This window comes from Scyliorhinus torazame, chromosome 8, assembly GCF_047496885.1.
Source record: "Scyliorhinus torazame isolate Kashiwa2021f chromosome 8, sScyTor2.1, whole genome shotgun sequence".
Lineage (NCBI taxonomy): Eukaryota > Metazoa > Chordata > Chondrichthyes > Carcharhiniformes > Scyliorhinidae > Scyliorhinus > Scyliorhinus torazame.
In genome coordinates, this window is record NC_092714.1 from 114413164 (window position 1) to 114440363 (window position 27200).

Here is a 27200-nt window from a genome sequence, read left to right on the forward strand (position 1 = left end):
GTTCCCTGATCGAGTAGTGAGGCCGTGGAATGCCCTACCTGCTACAGTAGTGAACTCGCCAACATTGAGGGCATTTAAAAGTTTATTGGATAAACATATGGATGATAATGGCATAGTGTAGGTTAGATGGCTTTTGTTTCGGTGCAACATCGTGGGCCGAAGGGCCTGTACTGCGCTGTATTGTTCTATGTTCTATGATGGGCGGTCCTGAGGTGGTCGTTCACCTCCCATTGTGTAGGCTTCTGCTGGCGCCAAAGAGTCTGGTTTTGCTTTATGTGTCTAAATGTTGCTCATTGTTCCCAGGGATTGCTCATTAATATGCAGATGGCTGGTGTTTTGTTATGCTGATGGTTGCTGGTATCGATCTTGTCTGGCCTTTCCAGAGGTAAATACACACTCAACCTGCAGCTGCTCATTTGTGTCCTGTTGGCTGACTTTCCCATCAGCCTTTGCCGTTCGCCATTTTAAATCGGGAGTTAGCCATTTTAACTGGCTACAATGCTAAACTGTCCTTAGTGTCCAAAAATGTGGAGGTGTGGTTACTGGATTGCAGGGATAGGGTGGGCTTAAATGGGGTTAAGGGCTGGTGCAGACTTGATGGCCGAATTCCCTCCTTCTGCACTGTAAATTCTCTGATTCTATGATTAAAAGAAATGACAGTGTACCCAATCTAGCTAAAAAAGGAAGAGGCAAATGGATGAAAGCAAAGAAAATCTGTAAATCAGACTGGCACAGAAGGTCTTCCCCAAATCCCACCTGATCCCTTCTTTATTAAGCATTTCAGTCAAATATCTAGATTCCATAATCATGGAATGATTATGTCTTCATTTCACGTTACTTTCACTTTGAGGCAGTCTATGTGAGCTGAATAATATTGTACCCAACCCAATCAATACTAGACCTACCAAACACAATGGTGGTCCAGCCTTTGCACACAAGATGCACAGATTCGACAATGTCCTGAACGAGGTGGTCTCGCAATCTTGCATTCTGTACACCAGTTCTTTATGAATTTGTTTTGTGCTGACTGAAGCTCGCCATTCTGGTCAGATTGATTCCATTTTGTGGAACTGTCCCAGTTCATCTGCTGAACTTGGTGTGCATCATTCAAACTATATGACAAAATGTTACTTGTCCCAGCACCTTGGATTTGAGCACTCCTGTTGTCAGTTGGGATGTAGCCTGGATTTTTCTTGACTTGTGCTAAACATATTAGTGTCAATACCAAACCACAAGTTAGCACACTTAGATGTACAAAGTTTGTGTTTCCTTTAGGCATTATTTCAGTCAGGAATAAATAGTACATGTAACCCAGAGAAAACAGGCCAAGACTTAAAAAAAATAGAGTGTGCCCTTTCTTCTGGTGAGTGATGTAATAGTACCAGAGCACAAGTATTGGTAAGGACGTCAAAATGATAATCGCCAAGAAGATATGAAGGGCTGCGATGTGGAGGAAGATTGGAAGGCAAACAAGAGGCGGCAGAATAGTGATATCAATCTTCTTGGCACCAGCACCAAACAGCCATGGGATCCGCAGACGGTCATAAATAGTGTCTGTTACTCGTTCAATGGTCTGTGAACTGACAGATTTACCCTTCAAATATCTGAAAAAAACAAAGCAAAATAGATGAATTACACTATGTGAAATGAAATGAAAATCGCTTGTCACAAGTAGGCTTCAAATGAAGTTACTGTGAAAAGCCCCTAGTCACCACCTTCCGGCGCCTGTGCGGAGAGGCTGGTACGGGATTTAAATCATTAAAATAAAAAATAAATTCAATTGTCATAAAATACAACGCACCCCTGATTATCCTAGGACTCCCTGGTGGATGAATTTTATGCATCATGTTATTTCAAACTGAACATTAACAAAACATTAAGTATTGCTGGGAACAGTGGTTAAAAGGGTGTTGTATATTCAAACAGAAATTGCTCAAAAACTGGAATTCTTGAATTATAAAAGGATATATGGTACAGAAACAGGACATTTAGCCCAACCAGTCCATGGTGGAAATACCAATGGTTTTCCAAATTGCAGGTGAAGATTTTCATGCTGAACTGGGATCCAAATAGGCAAGAAAACGGAATAAGGTAGCTACAATTGCAATAGAATACAATCAGAATGCAACTACATTAATCTAAATATTTGTTGTGCTGATTTATGCCCTTTACTTTATAAAAAGAAATATTTTGTTGTAACAAAAAGTCCTTTTCTTAATCCTTTATCTGCAAATCTCTGACAAAAATGAAAAAAACTCATAGAATTGGAGGCAATCTTGTGACATAATTTGAGAGGTAGGCGAAAGAAAGGAGAGATAAGGGGCAGGATTCTCTGTTTGGGAGACGATGTTCTCCCGCTGGATATGAATTACAACTGGTTTATGACCCCCCCTCCCCCTCTCTTCCCTGGAAACGCAAACTGGCAAGCAATTCAGTATTCCTTGCCATGGAACAGGAGGGATATGGACCGTTGGTAAGGTCTTCACCTGAACCGATTTGGTACCAGTGTTCAAGCGAAAGGATAAATAGGGTGGGGTGGTCACAAGGTCTTTAAACTAGCAAGTGGGGGAGGGGAAGGGTAAAACTACAGGAAGTATAATGGTTAATGGGAATTAAAGCAGCAGGTTAGCAAGTAGGGAGGTGGGTTCAACTACATGGAAAATAATGAAAAAAGCTTGAAGGGAAGAAGAACTTAGGAGATGTTATTAATGGGGGGGGCGGGGTGATAGGATTCAAAAAGGTATAAAAACTAGCTTAAGGGCACTTTACCTGAATGCTCATAGCATTCGAAACAAAGGTAAATGAGTTGACAGCACAAATCATCGCAAATGAATATGACTTTGTGGCCATTACAGAGACATGATTGCAGGGTGGTCAAGACTGGGAATTAAATATCCAGGGGTATGAGACTATTCGGAAGCACAGACAAAAAGGTAAGAGAAGTGGTGGAGCTCTGATATTTAAGGATGACATCAGGACGGTAGTGAGAGACAATGTAGGCTCTATGGAGAAAAAGGCTGAATCTATTTGGGTGGAAATGAGAAATATTAAGGAGAAAAGGCCACTGATAGGCGTCGACTATAGGCCACCAAATAATATCATGGTGGGGCGGCAACAAATAAAGAAATAACTGATGCATGTAAAAATGGTACGGCAATTATCATGGGGGATTTTAATTTACATGTTGATTGGTCAAACCAGGTCAGTCAAGGCAGCCTTGAGGAGGAGTTCATTGAATGTATCTGCAATAATTTCCTCAAACAGTATGTAATGGAACCTATGAGTGAGCAAGCTATCCTAGATCTGGTCCTGTGTAATGAGACAGGAATAATTAATGATCTCATAGTTAGGGATCCTCTCAGAAGGAGCGATCACAGTATGGTTGAATTTAAATTACAGATGGAGTGTGAGAAGGTAAAATCCAATACCAGTGTCTTGTGCTTAAAAAAAGGAGACTACAATGGGATGAGGGAGGAGTTGGCGAAGATAGACTGGGAGCAAAGACTTTACGGTGGGACAATTAATGAACAGTGGAGGACTTTTAAAGCGGTTTTTCACAGTGCTCAGCAAAAGTATATACCAGTGAAAAGGAAGGACTGAATCAGTCATGGATATCAAAAGAAATAATGGAGGGTATCAAATTGAAAGAAAATGTATACAAAGTGGCAAAGATTAGTGAAAAACTAGAGGATTGGGAAATCTTTAAAGGTCAACAGAAAGTCACGAAAAAGCTATAAAGAAAAGTACGATAAATTGAGACTAAGCTCGCTCAGAATGTTAAAAACAGATAACAAAGTTTCTGCAAATATATAAAACAAAAAAGAGTAGCTAAGATAAACATTGGTCCTTTAGAGGATGGGAAGGGGGATTTAATAATGGGAAATGAGGAAATGGCCGAGGCATTGAACAGGTATTTTGTGTCGGTCTTCACAGTGGAAGACACAAATAACATGCCAATAATTGATGGCAAGGGGGCTATGGCAGGAGAGAATCTAGAAACGATCATTATCGTAATGTTGGGCAAGCGAATGGGGCGAAAGGTAGACAAGTCTCCTGGCCCTGATGGAATGCATCCCAGTATGCCAAAACAGATGGCAGGGGAAATAGCAAATTTGCTCGTAATAATTTACCAACTGGATTCGGGAACGGTTCCGGCAAATTGGAAAAAGCAAATGTGACGCCACTGTTTAAAAAAGGAGGTAGACAGAAGGCAGGTAACTATAGGCCGGTTAGCTTAACTTCTGTAGTGGGGAAAATGCAGTGGGAAAATGCTTCAATCTATCACCAAGGAAGAAATAGCAATAAATTTGCATAGAAATTGTCCCATTGGGCAGACGCAGCATTGGTTCATGAAACTAATTTACTAGAATTCTTTAAGGGCATTACGAACGCGGTAGACAACAGGGAACCTGTGGATGTGTTGTATCTGGTTTTCCAGAAGGTAGCCGACAAGGTGCCATACAAAGTGCACATCATTATGAGTAATGAATTAGCATGGATAGAGGATTGGCAAACTAACAGAAAGCAAATAGTAGGGATAACTTGTCATTTTTCTGGTTGGCAAACAGTGGCTAGTGGTGTGCCTCAGGGATCAGTTTTGGGACCGCAATTGTTTACAATTTACATAGATGATTTGGAGTTGGGGACCAAGTATAATGTGTCAAAGTTCGCAGATTACACTTAAATGACTGGTAGAGCAAAGTGTGCAGAGGACACAAAGTGAGTGGGCAAGGGTTTGGCAGATGAAGTAGAATGTTGGTAAATGCAAGCTCATCCATTTTGGTAAGAATAACAGCAAAATCGATTATTTAAATGGTAAATAATTGCAGCATGCTGATGTGCAGAGGGACCTGGGTGTCCTTGTGCATGAATTGCAAAGAGTTGGTTTGCAGGTGCAGCAGGTAATTAAGAAAGCAAATGAAATTTTGTCAAAACAGGGAGGTTATGTTGCAGCTATATAGGGTGCTGGCGAGGCCACATCTGGAGTACAGTGTACAGTTTTAGTCTCCTTACTTGAGAAAGTATGTACTGGCACTGGAGGGGATGCAGAGGAGATTCACTAGGTTGATTCTGGAGTTGAGAGGATTGGCTTATGAGGAGGGACTGGGTAGACTGGGATATACTCATTGGAATTGGGAAGAATTGGGGGGTGGGGGAGGAAGATCTTGTAGAAACATACAAAATTATGATGGGAATAGATAAGATAGAAGCAGGAAGGTTGTTTCCATTGGCAGATGAAACTAAAACAAGGAGGCACAACCTCAAAATAAGGGGGAGCAGCTTTAGGACTGAGTTGAGGAAACATTTCTTCACCCAAAGAATTGCGAATCTGTGGAATTCCCTGACCAGTGAAGTAGTTGAGGTTACCTCATAGAATTTCAGGAATTCCCTGCCCATCAAGTCTGCACCGGACCTTGGAAAGAGCACCCCACTTAAGCTCATACCCCCACTCAATCCCCGTAAACCCAGCAACCCCACCCAACCCTTTTGGGCACGAAGGACAATTTATCATGGCCAATCCATCTAGCCTGCACATCTTTGGACAGTGGGAAGAAACTGGAGCATCCGGAGGAAACCCACGCAGACATAGGGAGAACGTGCAGATTCTGCACAGACAGTGACCCAAGCCGGGAATCGAACCTGGAACCCTGGATCTGTGAAGCAACAGTGCGCACCATTGTGCTACTGTGCTGTCCACTCGTTGAATGTTTTTACGGCAAAGATAGATTTTTGAACAGTAAAGTAATTAAGGATTATGGGGTGTGGGCAGGTCAGTGGAGCTGAATCCACAAAAAGATCAGCAATGATCTTATTGAATGGCGGAGCAGGCTCGAGGGGCCAGATGGCCTACTCCTGCTCATGTAAATTTATGCATGGCCTGGAATACGAGGGATTTGTGAGGGAATCTAACTATTGGGCTGCCATTTTGAGCAGGCAGACCAATAGCGAGGTCCCAATACCGGCCACCCCTCCCCAGAAACTAGCCACCCACAATCACAGGCTTGAGTGATTGGAAGCACTTGTGCTTTGAATGTACTTACCTCCCTTTGATGTGGTCAATCTTTACAAACTGTGAAAGGTTAAAGCTGTTTGTCTTCGAGGAATAGACACATGGATAAGTGGGTAAGCGCTACAGCACGGGGGGGGGGGGGGGATCTCCTTATTACAGGGATCCCGGGGCGAGGCTCTTCCTATTTCAGGGGTCCCCGGGATGAGGGGGGGGTAGAATCTCCCTGGTATAGGGGTGCCGGGGGGGGGGGGGTGGAATTTCTCTCTTACAAGCATCCCGGGTGGAGGGTCTCATTATTACAGAGATCCCGGGGGAAGGGGGGTGGGGAGGTCTCCCTGTTACAGGGGCCCCCGGGGGGGGGGGGCCCTATTACAGGGGTCCCGGGGTGGGGGTTCACCTATTACAGGAGTCCCGGGGGGGTTTCCCCTATTACAGGAGTCCTGGGGGGGAGAAAGAGTTCCTTTAACAGGGGTGGGGGGTCCCCCTATTACAGGCTTTTCGGGGGGCCTGTGGCGTTTGGTAAAGGGTGGTTGGGCAGGCAATGCATTGTGAGGGGGGAGGGGGGGCCTTATGTTGGGCTCACATGGTCTTTACCAGCATAGCCATGGCATGATGGGCCTCGCAGTGGGTCAATGGGGTAACACCCACTGCACGGTCCAACATGCCAGGGCCACGTTGGTAGAGGCCACACGTGATACTCTCCCACCTGATTCCCAGCCGAGGGGACCGGAGAATTGCGGAGGCCCGGAGTATAGGGTGTCGGGCCCACTAAATGGATGCAAATGTGCCATTAAGACTTATTGAATAAGTTTACAGCCCCCTCGCAGCGAGGGAGTGGGGGGCGGTGGGCATCGGGTTGGAGCATCACAATCGGGTCGCCGCCTGGAGTCAATCCCGATTTTTGCCTGACGCCCGATTCTCTGTCCCATCAGGGAAGACGATCTGGGCATCCCAGGATGGAAAATCCCTCCCAAGGAAGATATACTCCAATTGGCAGGATATGACAAGCGATGTTTCCCATCGAACAAGGGCTATAACTTTTCATCCTGTATAGTAACAACTTGAATGGATTAATAGGTAATTGTACATCCAAGTTTTCAAATAACACCAAGTTATGGGATGCAGTATATTTTGTGGATTGGAGCAAGATTTTAGTAAAGTGAATGAGGCAGATGATACGAATGGCTAAATGCAGCTGGCTGGAATTCGGTGAGAGAATGTAAGTAATCATGAAATTTTGAACTGAGAAAAACAATCTAATATTATCTGAATGGTGAGGAACTGAGTTGTGTTGGAGCAAAGAGATTTAGATGTCCATGTTCACAAACTGCTAAAAGCTAGTGCAAAGGTACAAGTACCACTTTTTAAATAAAAGTTAATGGAACGTTGGACTTTATCTCAAGGAAGCTGGAATTCAAAGGCAAGGAAGTGGTGCTTCAGTTGTACAGGGCATTGGTGAGACCCCATCTGAAGTACTGTGTTCAGTTTTGGGCACTTGATCAAAGGGAAAAATATACTGGTCTTCAGAAGAGCTACAATGCAGGCTCATCAGAATGATAACTTAGCTTAAAGGACTGAATTAAGAGGACAGATTGCATAAACCCGGTTTGAATCTCTTATTTAAAAAGCTTGTTTGGGTATGGGGTATTGCGGCATTTCAAATTAAGTAATTCAACAAAGTAAATGCAAAGAAACTTTCCTCTGGAGAGAATATAAACATGTAAAAATTAAAACTAGGCCATTTAGGAGTAAATTCTGAAGCAATTTTCCAGTAGTGGAAATCTGTAAGTGGCTCCCCCAAATGGCTACAAATCCAATTGAAATTTTAAAGATTGAGCATGATGGATTTTCATTAGGTAAAGATATCATAAGATCTGGATCAAAGGTGTATAAACAAAGCTGAGCTACCATTCAGTCATGATGTAAGTCAATCGTGGAACATTGTTACAGACCAAGAGATGGATTGTGAAATCAGCCAGAGCATCTCCTCCCTGGAACAGGAGCGAGGAGCGGGAATAGGCAATTTAGCTTCCCGAGCCTAATACACTCAATGTGATCCTGGCTGATCAGATCCTGGCCTCAACCCCACCGTCCTGCCCGTGCTCCATAACCTTTCAACCCATTACCAATTAATCTTAATAAAATAAATTTAACTCAACCTTGACTGCCAATCACTAATGATATCAGAGCTGTGATGATATACAATGACGGCTTTTTAAAAAAAATGTACACCCATGATCCTTTGCCATTTTACACTTGGAACAATTCCCGTTCTTTTTATATTATCCACACTGAAAAAATTCCCGAGAGATCTTCTGTTTGAAAATGTATCCAGAAGTGCGTGACTATAAAGTATAACACGGTTGAGGTCACATCCTTCTTTAGTCTGCATTGACAAGTCATGTGGTGGGTAACAGGACAGTTGTACCAAAAAGCACCCTTAAATCGCTCAAGTCTATAATACTTCAGCAAGTTATAAATACATTTACACAATGGAAATTTAAAAACTCTAGCTTTCATCAGTTGAAATGTGCTAAAGCTAGCTTTATTCAAGATAAATAAAATACCAAGGAATATTCTCGCTCTTTTATTTCAGCGAGTCAGACAGTCTTATAAAAAAGATTCCATTCCATGTATTCAAACTATTTAAGGGAGATCTACAACACCATAGTCAGAGAGTAAACCTTGAACAATTTAAATACCTTATTTCAAGCCAGAACAAGGTTTCCAGCTAAATCACTGATATTAATTTGTACAGGCATTCTTAAACCAGGCTCATTCACTACAATAACATGGAAGACAGGAGACTGAATTATCCACAGTAGATTCCTATAACTATACATTAACGCAATTTAATGGAAATGTTGGTCATTATTTATTGAAATGGAGATGCGATCATTATATTGAAAGGGAACACATTAATGTGTTCTTAGAACACCATTGCACTAAAAGAGACAGTAACACTTTAGAACCAAAATCAATGTTGCATAATCCATCTGCTTTCCTGGAATGTTACTTTACATATATTCATAGGTTAAAACTGATTTCAAAATAGAATTAGTAATTCAATATGAATCGTGGTACCTCCATGGACTTAGAAATGCATTGAAATAGGATGTGCAATACTCTGGTTACATTATCAAGCGCACAGAAGAAAGCTATTTTGTCTTAGACAAATATAAAATGCTTAGCTTTTGCGCCATAAGCAGAACAAAGTCTTCAGCTACATTGAGGTCAAAAGCCATTTAGAGGATCAAGCTGAAGCAATTTTTCTTTTAACTGGGTTTTCACTTTCATTAGACAAACATGGGAGTCTATAAATAGAACTCAAGTATGATACTTGTCAAAAACAAAGCCATTTATGAATACAACATTTGTTGACAAAGACCAGTCCAATGTATAATTGGTCTAATTTTCTTAAAGGAAAAGCCTGTTTTCTGGCATACTGAAGGATCTTTGATCATTTTGCTTTTCATGAAAATAATTTCTGGGATTGAATTTATATTTAACGGTTATCTTTAAAAGCAAAACGAATATACACAAGTTCGAAAAATCGCCAGCTGCAGATATCGCAGAATGCGCAGAGGCCAGCCAAGCCAGTTTGAGTTATGTCACAATTCTTTTAAATGATCCTCTGTAAAAGTTTAAAGTGTCATTAACCAGGTCAGTCAAACGTTAAGTTACTCATCATTTTGTAGCAAGTGGCAAACTAATATGCATACCCATGTTGGGACTTCCAGTGTCCTACACGCAAGACGTGGCTCCTGCTAGAGTACTGTACTTTTTGTCCCTTTTTCTTAGTATCGGGGGTGTTTTCTTTCGAAAGCCCACATAATTAATGGAACACGGATCCTGTATGACTGAAATGCCCAGAAAAGGCAAAGAAAAGAGGGTAGACAGTAGAAGTTCATCTACGGAGTTGGGGGCCTCGAGTGTGTCGGCAGATAAAATGGCAGAGTCAGTCTCCGGGGCTCCGGCCATTGCACTAACGGCCTAGGTGCTTTGAGTACCTTGGCCAAGAAACTTGAAAATTACCAACGGATTGTGTAGGAGGACTTCCAGAAAGCAACGGAAAACGCCTTGGCCCCCATCCGAGCGGCTCAGGAGCCACGATAAAAGATATGGAAGTGACCCTCTTAAACCATAGTGATCGGATTGCCTCACTGGAATCGGGGTGATCTTCGGCGGCCCAAACAAACAAGTCTTTAAAGACCAAGGTAGATGATCTAGCGAATCGGTCCAGGAGGCTAAACATTTGAATTGTGGGTTTGCCGGAATGGATGGAAGGCCCAGTGCCCACGGAGTATTTCACAGATATATTCGGGAAGATGGTGGGTGAGGGTGGACTCGCATACCCTCCTGAGTTGGACCGAGCCCACTGTACATTTTGGTACAGGCCCTGTCCTCAGGATCCACCGCATGTGGCAATAGCGAAGTTCCACAGATTCAAAGAGAAAAAGCGGGTCCTGGGATAGGCAAAGGAACATCAGGACTTCAAATGGGAAGGCCACGCCATCAGGTTCTCCCAAGACCTGAGAACGCAGCTGGCGAAGAAGAGGTCTGCGTTCATTAGAGCCATGGCTACCCTGTATAAAAGGTTCAATGTGGTCTATCCTGCTTGGCTTAAGAGTAACTTTTGATGGAAAGGACTATTTACTCAACATACCAGGAGGCAGACTATTTTGTTAAAAAAGTTGGGCACGGTGTAATTGAGTTTTTGGGTTCTGGGGACAGGCATATTGAATTGGTGCATTATTGGGGTTCTACGTTTGTTCTTGTATTTTCCAGTTTTTGATGGGGTTGAATTTTTACAATTTTTACAGTTCTGGTTTAGATTTGTGGTTTAGTTTCATGTGAGGTTCTGTTTGCTATGAAAATATATAGCTCCCTTTCGGAGCGCAAGGTTTATGGGATTTTAGTATTTTTTGTTTGTAACCATTTTCATATCGGGTGGCTGGAGCTGAGGTGCCGGGCCCAGCGCGCGGCGGTCGGAGTAGCAGGGGCAGAGCCAAACAGAGGACGAGGCGGCAGGCCCGAAGCCAGGGTGTGATGTAGTGGAGATGTTCCACATTGTGTGACTCCCGCCTAGAATGTTTTAAGACTGAAGTCCGGTCCCAGGGGAATTCTTGAGGAATACAAAAAAGAGAAAGATCTTTTAAAGATAGTTCGTGAAAAAAATGATTTTTCTTTTTCTTGAAGGAAATGTTTTTTTTTAAAAAAAGATTGAAGGAGAGTAGGGGGGAAAAAAAGGAAAAATAATAAGTCGGTAAAGGATGCGAAAAGCAGCATCGAAGAAGGGAGGAAATGCGGGCTCGCCGTTGAATGAGAGGACCAGCAAAAGCGCTGACAAGATGGCGGATGCCGGACCGCATGGTGGGGCCGCACTGCTTACGGTGGAAAAGATGACCAAGGTGATGGCTGTGGAGCTGCAAAAGCAGTTTGCGAGGCACATGGAGGCTTTGAGGAAGGAGTTGGTGGTCGCATTGAAGTCAGTGGTGGAGGAGGCAATCGCCCCGGTGAGGGTAGCTGTGGCAAAGACATCGGCCGAAGTGAGAGAGCAGGTCGAGAAGATGAAGGAAGTGGAGGAGTCCGTGTCGCAGCACAGTGACCAGCTTACCTTGATGGGGGACGAGCTGCAGAGGGTGGTGGAGGTGAACAGAGGACTCCGAGCAAAGTTCAAGGACTTGGAGAACCGCTCGAGGAGGCACAATCTGAGAATTGTGGGCTTGCCCGAAGAGCAATAGAGTACTTCGCTAAGAAGTTGGCAGAGTTGATGGGGGAGGGTGAGAATCCCTCCCAGTACGAGCTGGACTGAGCTCATCGGTCATTAAGGCCGAAAACCAAAGTGAATGAGCTGCAAAGAGCAGTAATTATCTGCTTCCATAAGTACTGCATGAAGGAGGTGTTAAGCTGGACGAAACAGAAGCACGAGGTGCAGTGGGGTGGGGCTAGAGTTCGGATTTACCAGGACTTGACGGTGGAGTTGGCAAACAGATGAGTGGCGTTCGGGCGAGTGAAGGCGGCACTGTACACAAGGGAGTGCGATTTGGTATGGTATACCCGGCAAAGCTGAGGGTGACGTATAACACCAAAGACCTTTATTTCGAGACAGGGGAGGCGGCCGAGGCGTGAGGGCAGAAGGCTTGGGACAGACGTGAGGAACGGAGCTGGAAGAGAGACTGTGGACTGTGATTGGGGAGCTGGAAAATGTATAATTGCTATAACTTTCTTTTCATTGACGTGTATTGTAATTTACTTCGCTTCACATTATTACAGAGTTCAAGTTAATGGTTGGGTTGATTGGCATTCTGTGCTGCGACGGTTATATCTTATTTTAGTGAATTGTATGGGTTGGCTTGTTTTTTTCTCTGCGACTGCGTGGGAGGGGATGGTATACCTTGCGGGGGCTTGGGGGGGGGGCACCTGTGCAAGCTAACTAAAGTCGGCTAGTGAACGGAGGTGAGGTCAGAGGAGGGCTGCAGACACTGGAGCCTGGTTAGCAGGTTTCGATGCGCCTAAGAGGCGAGCAAGGGCGGGGGGGGGGTGGAAATCGATGCTGGGAGATGTTTTTTTCGAGAGGAAACATGGGGGGGGGGGGGAAAGGAGGAGATTTTGGGCTGGGGGGGGGGGGGGGGGTAGAGAAGGGGTTTGATGTTAAAAATGGATAGGGGCGGGTCAGGCTTATGGGGAAGGGCCCGGTGGTATGATGGTGGATAAGAAGGGTTGGGGGGGGGGGGGGGGGTGATAGACCCCCAGTTAGGGTAATCACGTGGAACGTGAGGAGGTATGGTCAAGAGGTCAAGGGTGCTTGTGCGTCTTAAAAGTTTGAAAGCCAATGTAGCAATGCTGCAGGAGACTCACTGAGGGTGAAGGACCAGGTGAGACTTAAAAAGGGCTGGGTTAGTCAGGTGTTTCACTCTGGATTTGACGGAAGGGCTCGAGGGGTAGCGGTAATGGTCAGCAAAAGAGTACGTTTCCAGATGGAGAATGTGGTGGCAGATCAGGAGGGTAGATATGTGGTTGTGACAGAGGTGCTGGAGGGGAGGTTAGTGGCGCTGTTAAGTGTATATGGTCCCAATTGGGACGATGTGGGATTCGGAAAGAAGGTGTTTGGGGCCATCCCCAAACTGATAGTGGGGGGGAACTGCAACTTGGTGCAGGAGCCAAGGTTGGACAGGTCACGGCCGCGCCTGCTGGTCCCATCGGGGGAGGGGGGGGGGGGTGCGTTGGCTGGGTTAATGGTGGAAATGGGAGGGGTGGACCCTTGGAGGTTTCTGCACCCGAGGGAATGGGAGTACTCATTTTTCTCGGCAGTCCATAAGGTATACTCGCGGATCGACCTTTTCGTGCTGGGGAAGGCTTTGCTGGCTGGGGTTAAGGGGTCAGAATACGCGGCAATTGTAGTATCAGATCATGCTCCGCACTGGGTGGATATGGTACTGGAGAAGGGGGTAGCACAGAGGCCGGGGTGGAAATTAGATGTGGGACTTTTGGGGGACCAAGGGTTCGGTGACAAAATAGAAAAGGTAATTGAGGAATATGTAGGTGTCGAAGGCCTAAAGGCAGTGGTGAGGGGTGAGGTGATCACGTTTAAGGCCAGGGTCGACAAAGGGAGGTTGGAGCGGCAGATGGTAATAGACAAGATGTTCGAGGTAGATAGGAGTTATGCAGAAGATGGGGACGCAGCGAGGTTGGAAAAGAGGAACTACAGGCGAGCTTTGACGGATTATCTACCAGGAAGGCAGTGCGCCAACTAAGGCAAGCAAGGGGTGCAGTTTACAAGCATGGAGATCAGGCGTATGTTAGCAGGTCAGCTCCGGAGGGAGGGAGCGGTAAGGTAAATTGTTCAGGTGAGGGACAGGGGAGGGAAGTTGGTGGTGGCTCCGGATCTGATTAACAAGGTTTTTGAGGAATTTTTTGAGAGGTTGTACAGGTCAGAGCCACCTGGGGGAGACAGTGAGATGCAGGAATTTCTAGATGGGTTGGAGTACCCAAGGTTGCGGGAGGGGGACAGGGCTACATTAGAAGAAGCAATAGTGGAGCACGAGATAAAAGATGCGATTGGGAGGATGCAGTCAGGGAAGGTGGCGGGGCCGGATGGGTTTCCGGTGGAATATTATAAAAAATTCAAGGATAAGCTGGCACCCCTGATGGTGGGGATGTTTAAAGAGGCGATAGGGAAGGGGGTGTTGCCACAAACTGGGGCAGGCATCGATTTCCCTGTTGCCAAGAAAAAATAAGGACCCGACGGAGTGTGGGTCGTATAGGCCCATATCACTTTTGAATGTGGACGCAAAAGTATTGGCGAAGATACTGGCGGGCAGGCTGGAGGAGTGCCTCCCGAAGGTGATAGGTGAAGATCAGACGGGGTTAGTGAGAGAAAGGCAGCTCTTTTCAAACGTTAGAAGGGGATTGAACATGGTTATGGCACCAGCGGAGGGGAAGGGAACAGAGGTGGTTGTGGCATTGGACGCTGAGTTTGACCGGGTAGAATGGGGGTACTTGATGGCAGTTCTGGAATTGGACCAAGATTTGTGAACTGGGTAAAGCTACTATATAAGGAGACAAGGGCGAGTGTCCGCACAAACAACATCAGCTCGAGATACTTTTCTCTCCACCGTGGGACGAGGCAGGTATGTCCTCTGTCCCCCCTGCTGTTTGCACTTGCAATTGAGCCGTTGGCCATCGCGTTAAGATGTTTGAGGGTATGGAGAGGGATAGTGCGGGGGTGGATAGAGCATAGGGTGTCCTTATATGCCGATGACTTGCTGTTATAAGTGTCGGAACCGAGTGTGTCGATAGGGGGAAAATATTGGAGCTGCTTCGGGTGTTTGGGTCTTTCTCTGGGTACAAACTAAATCTCAACAAGAATGAGTATTTTGTGGTGTCTCGGCCAGGGGTGGGGGGGCTGCCATTCCATAGGGCAGGGACTCACTTTAGGTAACTGGGGTGCAGGTTGCCCGGGGAAGGGGGAGGGGGGGGCCCCGCAGGTACAACATTTCTAGTTTGGTGGGGAGAGAGAGTGAAAGCTGATTTGACAAGGTGGGATGGTCTCCCTCTGTCACTGGCAGGTCGGGTGCAGGTGGTTAAAATGAACGTATTGCAGCGATTTCTGTTTATTTTCCAATGCCTGCCGATTTTCCTGCCAAAGGCTTTTTTCAGAGAGATTGAGGGAATGATTACTTTGTTCATATGGGGAGGGAAGGTGGCCAGAGTTAGAAAGGTGCTGCTACAGAGGGGAAGGCAGGCAGGGGGTTTGGATCTTCCGAATGTATGTAATACCTGATGTATTACTACTGGGCGGCGAATGTGGAGAAGGTGCGGAGCTGGGTCAGTGGGGTTGATTCCCAGTGGATCAGAATAGAGGAGAGTTTGTGCAGGGGGTCGGGACTGAAAGCACTAGCAACAGCACCGCTCCCGATAGCACCGGGGAAATTCTCAGGGAGTCCGGTAATAATAGCTTCATTGAGAATTTGGAGGTAGTTTTGCCAACACTTCGGGTTGGGGGCAGGGTCAAGGGAAATGCCGATTCAGGTGAACCACAGATTTGAGCCAGGGAAGTGGGATGGAAATTTTCGGAAATGGGAGGAGAAGGGGATTAAGACGCTAAAAGATTTGTTTCTTAGGGGTCGGTTTGCAGGATTGAAGGAGCTGGAAGCGAAGTATGGGCTGGAGCAAAGGGAAATGTTTAGATACATGCAGGTTCGAGATTTTGCCAGAAAGGAGATACAGAACTTCCCGGTGGAGCCGGCCTCCACATTGCTGAAGGAGGTGCTGACGACAGGGGGACTGGAGAAGGGCATAGTGTTGGCGGTTTACGGAGCTATTTTGGAAGAGAAGGCATTACTGGAAGGGATCAAAGCAAAGTGGGAGGAAGAGTTGGGAGAGGATATGGAGGAGGGGTTCTGGTGTGAGGTGCTCCGGAGAGTGAACGCCTTCACCTCGTGTGTGAGGTTGAGGCTGATACAGCTGAAGGTGGTATACAGAGCACACCTGACGAGGTGTGCCGATGAGCCGATTCTTTGAAGGAGTAGAAGATGTGTGTAAGTTGGAGGATTACTGGAAGGAGGATTTTAGGGTAATTTCTAAAGTGGTGCACGTGAAACTGGGCCCCCGGGGGGCCATATTCGGGTGTCGGACCAGCCAGGGTTGGAAACGGGCGCCGAGTCAGATGTTGTAGCCTTCGCCTCGTTGATCGCCCGAAGACGGATCCTGATGGGTTGGAGAGCAACCTCTCTGCCCTGTGCCCTGGCGTGGCGGGGGAACTTGTTGGAATACTTGACCCTTGAGAAGGCTAAGTTTGAACTGAGGGGAAGGATGGAGGTGTCCTACAATTCTTGGGCATTATTCATTGTGCACTTTCAAGAACTGGATATCGAACATTAGTTGGTGGGGTGGGGGGAGAGACTGTGTGTGTTAATGGTGACTATGGGTGATTCCGGATTCCCTTTTGCCATTTGTTTATGTGAACATGTGGGTTAATGTTTGGGGTTTGGTGGGAGGATGGGATCGTTGTTATTGATATGGGGATTGACAGATTTGTTATTGTTGGTGGGTGTAAATTTGGGAGAAAATGTGAAAAAGGAGAATAAAAATATATATATTTTTTTAAAAGGTTGAGAGTATTTACTCACCTTAAGAGTTGAAACTCTGATGTGGTGTTTTTGCAAGAGACCCATTTGTGGGTCACAGACCAGACAAGGCTGCGGAAGGGGTGGGTAGGACAGATCTTTCACTCGGGATTCAATGGTAGGCCCAGGGGTGCGGCAATATTCATGGCTAAAAGGGTTCAGTTTTCTGCCACAAAAGGTTTTGGCCGACCCCAATGGCAGGCATGCTAATGTTTGTGCCCCTCTGGTGGGCACCCCGGTGGTTATGGTTAATGTCTAGGCCCCGAACTGGACAATACCAACTTTATTAATACTCTGCTGACCTTCCACCTCGATTTAGACTCGAATCAGCTTATTTTGGGTGGGGACCCAAACTGTGACCTCGACCCGAGACTGGACCACTCCAAGCCCAAATCTTGACTCCCATTTGGGGTAGTCAGGACTTTGTTGTCTTTCATGGAGTAAATAGGGGAGGGGGGGGGGGTAGATCCTTGGTGATTTTTGCACCAAGGTGATACAGGTTTTTCATTTCTCTCGCATGTTCATCGGCTTTAGTCGCGAATTGATATTTGTGTGGTAGATAGTCGCCACCATAGAAGGAAGGAAAGACCCAAGTTCTCAGCGATTGTGATTTCGGACCATCCCCTGCACTTGTCGGTTTGGCGCTGGATCAAGCCCCTCTCACCATCCACCATGGAGGTTAGACACATTGCTGGAGGAAAGGAAAATTTGTGAGCACATGTCCACAGCCAATGAGGACTATATAGAATTTCATAAAACGGAGTCAATCTCACCTCCAACGCTATGGGAGACACTTAAGGTGGTCCTTAGGAGGGAAATAATCTCCTATAAAGCGCAATTGATGAAGGCAGCAAGAGCTGAGCAGCAGAGGCTGGTGGACCCAGTTCCTGAGGTGGATCACCAGTACTCACGTAACCATACTTCGGATTTATTGGCAAGTAGGAAAAAGCTGCAAACACAATTCGAGCTATGGTCCACAGGTTGAGCAGTCGGCCAGCTGCGACACTCAAGGGGCAGGTTTTACGAATACGGGAAGAAGGCACGTCGCCTTTTGGTTCACCAGCTTAAGTGGTAGGTGACCTCCCAGGAAATTAGACAATTCGAGCGGTAGCCTGGTTCACGTCCCTCGTTCTATCGTGAACTTTATCGATTGGAGCCTCCAGCGAAGGGATCGGTCATGCCTGACTATTTGGACTGCCTATCCGTCCCAGCTTTGGAGGTGGAGAGTCGCAATGAATTGGAATCCCCGTTAAATCCATATTAAATATCAAACTTCATTGGTTTCATGCAGGCTGGCAAACCCCTGGTCTGGATGGCTTTCCAATTTAATTTTTATAAGAAATTCTCAGAGCAGCTGAGGCTTTTAATTCTGGACATGTTTAATGATTCCTTATCCCATGGTTCGTCGTCATCTACGCACCCACAGGCCTCTATCTCCTTGATTCTTAAGAAGGACAAAGTGTGGGTCGTACCAACCTATCCCACTCTTGAGCAGATGTCAAGTTACTTGCCAAACTGTTGGCGCTGCAGATAGAGCCCTTCCTCCCAAAGTAATCTTGGAGGATCAAGCAGGCTTTGTTAGGAGTCAACAATTGGCGGCCAATATACGTCGCCTGCTAAATGTTGTTCTGATCCCTTCCTCGGTGCCCTGGATGCTGAAACAACAATAAATAGAATGGGAGTGTCTGTTTGAGACTCTTGGGAGGTGCAGCTTTGACCACAAATTTATTCCCTGGATTTGTAAAGGGCCCCCACTGCTACTATTTGTGCGAATACCCTGAACTCTGGTTATTTTCCATTGAATAGGGACAGGAGACAGGTGTGTCCACTGCCCCTGCTCCTGTTTGCTTTGGCAAAAGAACTGCTTGCTGTGGTGCTGAAGTCCTCTATTAAGTGGAGGGGGATAAGTTGGGAAGGGGTGGAGCATTGGCTGTCCCTTTACGTGGATCTACTTCTCTATATTACGGACCCAGTATCCTCCACGTACGAGAATATGAAACTTTGTGTTTTGGGCTCCTTCTCTAGTTACAAGTGGAACTTGGACAATAATGATGGTTCCCAGACAAGAGAGCCCAACCGGGGACATTACCTTTTTGTTTCTGGCCTTCGCGCAATAGTTACTGCACTGTTGTGTCTCTCTCTGGTGAGGTTTTCCTTGAATTCAGCAGTGGTGGTCTCCACCCTGAGAATTTGGAAGCAGTCGAGGCAGCATTTCAAGCTCTGTTTCGTGTCTTCACTATCCCCCATCTGCAACAGCCACTTTTTCTAGCAGTGGGTTTGGACTCAACGTTTTAAGTCTTGGGAGGGGAACGGCTTGAAGGTTTGGGGGCCTGTTCGTGGAGAGGAGATTTGCTAGTTTTAAGGAATTGGCGGAAAATTCCACTGCTTGGTTCCACTCTTGTCAAGTTTACTGTTTTTCGAGCAAGGCCTCCTTTCTCTTGGCACTACCCTCTTTCCTATTGAAGATGATTTTAATTTGGCTGGATCTGACAGGGAGACTATTTCGGACATCTACGGCTACATGCTTTCAATGGAGTCTGCTCTATTGCGTGAAGTGAAGACGAAATGGGAGGGCGAATTGGGTCCCATTCCTGATGGTGAGGCGAGGAGTGAGGCGCTTCACAAGGTCACTTCCACGTCTTCATGTGCTCAGCTAAGTTTGAATCAATTCAATGTTTTACACAGGATGCATCTGACTAAAGCAAGAATGAACACATTTTTCTCTGGGATGGAGGATAAGTTTGAGCACTGCTCTTGGGGGCCAGTTAACCATACATATGTTCTGATCCTGTCCTAAGTTGTAAGCTACAAGGTCTCTTTCTGTTCGGGTACACAGAGGGAGAATTCAGAATGTCCAATTCACCAACCAAGCACATCTTTCGGGACTTGTGGGAGGAATCCCACACTGGATGGCAAACAAGCAGCTTGCCAATTTAAAGAGCATGGGGGGTTGAGAGAGGTGGCGATGAGATGGAGCGATGGGTCATCGGCATACATGCATACCAGCATTAGTTTTCAGATTAAAGCACCAAGGGACAGCATACAGATGAGAAACACGAGGGAGCCAGTTCAGAAGGCAGCATAGCTTGTTTTCTACATTCATTATCATAGCATTGTAGAAAATACGTGCTGGCACAAGGAAATAATAATCTTTATTAGTGTCACAAGTAGGCTTACATTAGCACTGCAATGAAGTTACTGTGAAAATCCAGTAGTCGCCACACTCTGGCGCCTGTTCGGGTACACGGAGGGAGAATTCAGAATGCCCAATTCAACTAACAAGTACGTCTTTCGGGACTTGTGGGAGGAAACCGGGGTACCCGGAAGAAACCCACGCAGACACGGGGAGAACGTGCAGACTTCGCACAGACAGTGGCCCAAGCCGGGATTCAAACCCAGGTCCCTGGCGCTGTGAAGTAACAGTGGTAACCACTCTGTTACCATGAAATATGTGACAGTACTAAAGTCACGCACTGGTGATTAAGATGTAACTTTAGTGTTTAGGGTAAGAAACAGTTAGATAGAAGGATCTATGAACAATAGTATCGAAAGACAACGGTTACTGAACCAACTCATTAGAACGGAGAAGGATGAGAGGCGACTTGATAGAGGTTTATAAGATGATCAGGGGAATAGATAGAGTAGACAGTCAGAGACTTTTTCCCTGGGTGGAACAAACCATTACAACGGCTCATAAATTTAAGGTGAATGGTGGAAGATATAGGGGGGATGTCAGAGGTAGGTTCTTTACCCAGAGAATCACGGGGGCATGAAATGCACTGCCTGAGGAAGTAGTTGAGTCGGAAACATAGAACATAGAAAAATACAGCACAGAACAGGCCCTTCGGCCCACTATGTTGTGCCGAAGGTTTGTCCTAGATTAATCATAGATTATCATAGAACCTATAGTGCTACACGGCCCAGCGAGTCCGTACCGGCTCCTGGAAAGAGCACCCTACCCAAGATCAACACCTCCACCCTATCCCCACAACCCAGTAACCCCACCCAACACGAAGGGCAAGTTTGGATACTAAGGGCAATTTATCATGGCCAATCCACCTAACCTGCACATCTTTGGACCGTGGGAGGAAACCGGAGCACCCGGAGGAAACCCATGCACACACGAGGAGGATGTGCAGTCTCTGCACAGACAGTGACCCAAGCCGGAATCGAACCTGGGACCCTGGAGCTGTGAAGCAATTGTGCTATCCACAATGCTACCGTGCTGCCCTTAAGAACAAATTAATCTACACTATATCATTCTACCATGATCCATGTAACTATCCAATAGCTGCTCGAAGGTCCCTAATGTTTCTGACTCAACTATTTCCACAGGCAGTGCATTCCATGCCCCCACTACTCTTTGGGTAAAGAACCTACCTCTGACATCCCCCCTATATCTTCCACCATTCACCTTAAATTTATGTCCCCTTGTAATGGTTTGTTCCACCCGAGGAAAAAGTCTCTGACTATCTACTCTATCTATTCCCCTGATCATCTTATAAACCTCTATCTTGTCGCCCCTCATCCTTCTCCGTTCTAATGAGAAAAGGCACCCTCAACCTTTCCTCGTAAGACCTACTCTCCATCCCAGGCAACATCCTGGTAAATCTCCTTCGCACCTTTTCCAAAGCTTCCACATCCTTCCTAAAATGAGGCGACCAGAACTGTACACAGTACTCCAAATGTGGCCTTACCAAGGTTTTGTACAGCTGCATCATCACCTCACAGCTCTTAAATTCAATCCCTCTGTTAATGAACGCGAGCACATCATAGGCCTTCTTCACAGCTCTATCCACTGGAGTGACAACTTTCAAAGATGTATGAACATAGACCACAAGATCTCTCTGCTCTTCCACATTGCCAAGAACCCTACCGTTAACCCTGTATTCCGCATTCATATTTGTCCTTCCAAAACGGACAACTTCACACTTTTCAGGGTTAAACTCCATCTGCCACTTCTCAGCCCAGCTCTGCATCCTATCTATGTTTCTTTGCAGCCGCCAACAGCCCTCCTCACTATCCACAACTCCACCAATCTTCGTATCATCTGCAAATTTACTGACCCACCCTTCAACTCCCTCATCCAAGTCATTAATGAAAATGACAAACAACAGAGGACCCAGAACTGATCCCTGCGGTACGCCACTGGTAACTGGGATCCAGGCTGAATATTTGCCATCCACCACCACTCTCTGACTTCTATCGGTTAGCCAGTTCGTTATCCACCTGGCCAAATTTCCCACTATCTCATGCCTCCTTACTTTCTGCATAAGCCTACTACGGGGAACCTTATCAAATGCCTTACTAAAATCCATGTACACTACATCCACTGCTTTACCTTTATCCACATGCTTGGTCACCTCCTCAAAGAATTCAATAAGACTTGTAAGGCAAGACCTACCCCTCACAAATCCGTGCTGACTGTCCCTAATCAAGCAGCGTCTTTCCAGATGCTCAGAAATCCTATCCCTCAGTATCCTTTCCATTACTTTGCCTACCACCGAAGTAAAACTAACTGGCCTGTAATTCCCAGGGTTATCCCTAGTCCCTTTTTTGAACAGGGGCACGACATTCGCCACTCTCCAATCCCCTGGTATCACCCCTGTTGACAGTGAGGACGAAAAGATCATTGCCAACAGCTCTACAATTTCATCTCTTGCTTCCCATAGAATCCTTGGACATATCCAGTCAGGCCCGAGGGACTTGTCTATCCTCAAGTTTTTCAAAATGCCCAACACATCTTCCTTCCTAACAAGTATTTCCTCGAGCTTACCAGTCTATTTCACACTCTCCTCTCCAACAATATGGCCCCTCTCATTTGTAAATACTGAAGAAAAGTACTCGTTCAAGAACTCTCCTATCTCTTCAGACTCAATACACAATCTCCCGCTACTGTCCTTGACCGGACCTACCCTCGCTCTAGTCATTCTCATATTTATCACATGTGTGTAAAAGGCCTTGGGATTTTCCTTGATCCTGCCTGCCAAAGATTGTTCATGCCCTCTCTTAGCTCTCCTAATCCCTTTCTTCAGTTCCCTCCTTGCTATCTTGTATCCCTCCAGCGCCCTGTCTGAACCTTGTTTCCTCAGCCTTACATACGTCTCCTTCGTCCTCTTAACACGGCATTCAACCTCTCTTGTCAACCATGGTTCCCTCGCTCGACCATCTCTTCCCTGCCTGACAGTGACATACATATCAAGGACACGTAGTACCTGTTCCTTGAACAAGTTCCACATTTCACTTGTGTCCTTCCCTGACAGCCTATGTTTCCAACTTATGCACTTCAATTCTTGTCTGTCAACATCGTATTTACCCTTCCCCCAATTGTAAACCTTGACGTGTTGCACACACCTATCCCTCTCCATTACTAAAGTGAAAGTCACAGAATTGTGGTCACTATCTCCAAAATGCTCCCCCACTAACAAATCTATCACTTGCCCTGGTTCATTACCAAGTACCAAGTCCAGTATGGCCTCCCCTCTGGTCGGACAATCTACATATTGTGTTAGAAAAGCTTCCTGGACACACTGCACAAATACCACTCCATCCAAACTATTTGATCTAAAGATGTTTGGGAAGTTAAAGTCACCCATGACTACTACCCTGTGACTTCTGCACCTTTCCAAAATCTGTTTCCCAATCTGTTCCTCCACATCTCTGCTTCTATTGGGGGGCCTATAGAAAACTCCCAACAAGGTGACTGCTCCTTTCCTATTTCTGACTTCAACCCATACTACCTCAGTAGGCAGATACTCCTCGAACTGCCTTTCTGCAGCTGTTATACTATCTCTAATTAGCAATGCCACCCCCCCAACTCTTTTACCACCCTCCCTAATCTTATTGAAACATCTATAACCAGGGACCTCCAACAACCATTTCTGCCCCTCTTCTATCCAAGTTTCCGTGATGGCCACCACATCGTAGTCCCAAGTACCGATCCATGCCTTAAGTTCACCCACCTTATTCCTGATGCTTCTTGCGTTGAAGTATACACACTTCAACCCATCTCCGTGCCTGCAAGTACTCTCCTTTGTCAGTGTTCCCTTCCCCACTGCCTCACTACATGCTTTGGCGTCCTGAATATCGGCTACCTTAGTTGCTGAACTACAAATCCGGTTCCCATTCCCCTGCCAAATTAGTTTAAACCCTCCCGAAGAGTACTAGAAAACCTCCCTCCCAGGATATTGGTGCCCCTCTGGTTCAGATGCAACCCGTCCTGCTTGTACAGGTCCCACCTTCCCCAGAATGCGCTCCAATTATCCAAATACCTGAAGCCCTCCCTCCTACACCATTCCTGCAGCCACGTGTTCAACTGCACTCTCTCCCTATTCCTAGCCTCGCTATCACGTGGCACCGGCAACAAACCAGAGATGACAACTCTGTCTGTCCTGGCTTTTAACTTCCAGCCTAACTCCCTAAACTCATTTATTACCTCCATACCCCTTTTCCTACCTACGTCATTGGTACCAATGTGCACCACGACTCCTGGCTGCTCCCCCTCACCCTTAAGGATCCTGAAGACATGATCCGAGACATCGCTGGCCATGGCACCCGGGAGGCAACATACCTTCCGGGAGTCTCGCTCACGACCACAGAATCTCCTATCTATTCCCCTAACCATTGAATCCCCTATTACTATTGCTTTTCTATTCTCCCCCCTTCCCTTCTGAGCCCCAGAGACAGACTCAGTGCCAGAGACCTGGCCGCTAGGGCCTTCCCCCGGTAGGTCATCCCCCCAACAGCATCCAAAACGGTATACTTGTTTTGAAGGGGAACGGCCACGAGGGATCCCTGCACTGTCTGCCTGTTTGTTTTCTTTTCCATGACTGTAACCCAGCTACTCTTGTCCTGTACCTTGGGTGTGGTTATCACCCTGTAACTCTTCTCCAATACCCCCTCTGCCTCCCAGATGATCTGAAGTTCATCTAGCTCCAGCTCCAGTTCCCTAACACGGTCTTGGAGGAGCTGGAGTTGGGTGCACTTCCTGCAGGTGTAGTCAGCGGGGACACCGGTGGTATCCCTCACCACCCACATCCTACAGGAAGAGCATGCAACTGGCCTAGCCTCCATCCCCTCTTACCTTACAGAATATAGCTGCACTGTGGACCAACTGGAACTCCGCCCTCCGACTCTGCTCCCAGTCAGCTGCACTCTCTGTAAACTCCCGGCTCCCTTCACGCTCTTTGAGGAAATGTAGGAAATGAAATGAAAGGAGCACCTTACTCCCTCCTCACCGAACTCCCTCAGTCACCAAACTCTCACTATAGCACTCAAATGCACCAAAGTCTGCACTGTAGTGGATCATTTTATACTGTGAATCTAGCCTCTGAAAACTGGCCTAACCTAATTAACAAGCTCCAGCTGCAAGTAGAACCTTGGTTTAAAGCTGATTGAAAATTCACTTTCTTCTAAACCAAACAGCAACTTTTAAGTTAATTAACTAAATAAAAGAAAGACTAGACTTTAGATAAAAATGAACCCTTATACTCCCTCAGTCACCAAGCTCTCACTATAGCACTCAAATGCACCAAATTCTGCACTCATTGCAAACCCTTAGGGACCTTCAAGCAGCTATTGGATAGGTACATGGATTACGGTAGAATGATATAGTGTAGATTAATTTGTTCTTAAGGGCAGCACGGTAGCATTGTGGATAGCACAATTGCTTCACAGCTCCAGGGTCCCATGTTCGATTCCGGCTTGGGTCACTGTCTGTGCGGAGTCTGCACATCCTCCCCGTGTGTGCGTGGGTTTCCTCCGGGTGCTCCGGTTCCCTCCCACAGTCCAAAGATGTGCAGGTTAGGTGGATTGGCCATGATAAATTGCCCTTAAGTGTCCAAAATTGCCCTTAGTGTTGGGTGGGGTTACTGGGTTATGGGGATAGGGTGGAGGTGTTGACCTTGGGTAGGGTGCACTTTCCAAAAGCCGGTGCAGACCCGATGGGCCGAATGGCCACCTTCTGCACTGTAAATTCTATGATCATCTATGATTAATCTAGGACAAAGGTTCGGCACAACATCGTGGGTCGAAGGGCCTGTTCTGTGCTGTATTTTTCTATGTTCTATGTTCTAACTCTTTAACAACAGTGTCAGGAAGTCTTGTTTGAGGAATGTAAATACCAACTATTTACACAAACAGATTTGTGAATAGATCAGCCATGAGGTTTTATATGACATTTTCCTTTGAGGCAGGAAAATTATGATCTATAAAGGAGCTTGGACTTTAGTAGTTTTTCAGAGAGCTTGAAAGATACGGAAACTGAAAGTTTTTCCAACGTCTAGCTGGGCTGATCATGCAAGGCTTCATTCAGTAAAGTCTGTTCCATATACTTCATCAAATGTCTTGTTCTTACCCAAAACCTGTTCTTGTGTACCATAGGAAATTGAATGCTAACAAACTCATATCGTTAGATATTGGGTATTATGAGCACTCTGTTGAACATAATAGATTCAGTCCACTTAAACACTGCTATACTTGAAAATACCGCAAACAGACTTGAAACTTTGTAGCATCTTCTTTAACACTAAGGGTAAGAGGAAAGCTCCATAAGCCATGGCTCAGTTGATAGCACCTCTCCCCTGAGTCAGAAGATTCTGGGTTCAGGTCCCAATCCAGAGCTTGATCAGAAACCTGTGTTGACACTTCAGTGCAGGAAGTGCTGCCTTGTCGGAGGTGCCATCTTCCGGATAAGACTCTTAACCAAGGCCGCATTGGTCTGTGTGGGAAAACAAATCTCAGTCCACTTTTTTGAGATTGGACAGAAGAGGTATTCCTAGCATCCTGCCAATATTTATTGCCCAATAAGACCATAAGACATAGGAGCGGAAGTAAGGCCATTCGGCCCATCGAGTCCACTCCACCATTCAATCATGACTGATTTCAACTCCATTTACCCGCTCTCTCTCCAAAGCCCTTAATTCAGCAATGTGATATAATGACTAGATATTCTCTTAAAGACACTCAACGTCCCGGCCTCCACCGCTCTCTGTGGCAATGAATTCCACAGACCCACCACTCTCTGGCTGAATAAATTTCTCCTCATCTCTGTTCTAAAGTGACTCCCTTTTATTCTAAGGCTGTGCCCCCAGGTACTAGTCTCCCCTGCTAATGGAAACAACTTCCCTACGTCCACCCTATCTAAGCCATTCATTATCTTGTAAGTTTCTATTAGATCTCCCCTCAACCTCCTAAACTCCAATGAATATAATCCCAGGATCCTCAGACGTTCATCGTATGTTAGGCCTACCATTCCTGGGATCATCCGTGTGAATCTCCGCTGGACCCGCTCCAGTGCCAGTATGTCCTTCCTGAGGTGTGGGGCCCAAAATTGCTCACAGTATTCTAAATGGGGCCTAACTAATGCTTTATAAAGCTTCAGAAGTACATCCCTGCTTTTATATTCCAAGCCTCTTGAGATGAATGACAACATTGCATTTGCTTTCTTAATTACGGACTCAACCTGCAAGTTTACCTTTAGAGAATCCTGGACTAGGACTCCCAAGTCCCTTTGCACTTCAGCATTATGAATTTTGTCACCGTTTAGAAAATAGTCCATG

At 46.1% G+C, this 27200-nt stretch overlaps 1 protein-coding gene across 1 annotated transcript in view; it reads right to left on the minus strand.

Moving 5' to 3' along the window:
• The window catches only part of zdhhc23b (zDHHC palmitoyltransferase 23b), a 58683-nt gene that overhangs the window by 22713 nt on the left and 8770 nt on the right, over positions 1-27200 (minus strand). The window contains exon 3 of the mRNA XM_072514055.1: positions 906-1604. Within this exon, the coding sequence (XP_072370156.1) occupies positions 906-1604 (699 nt within the window). The remainder of the gene's footprint in view (positions 1-905; positions 1605-27200) is intronic.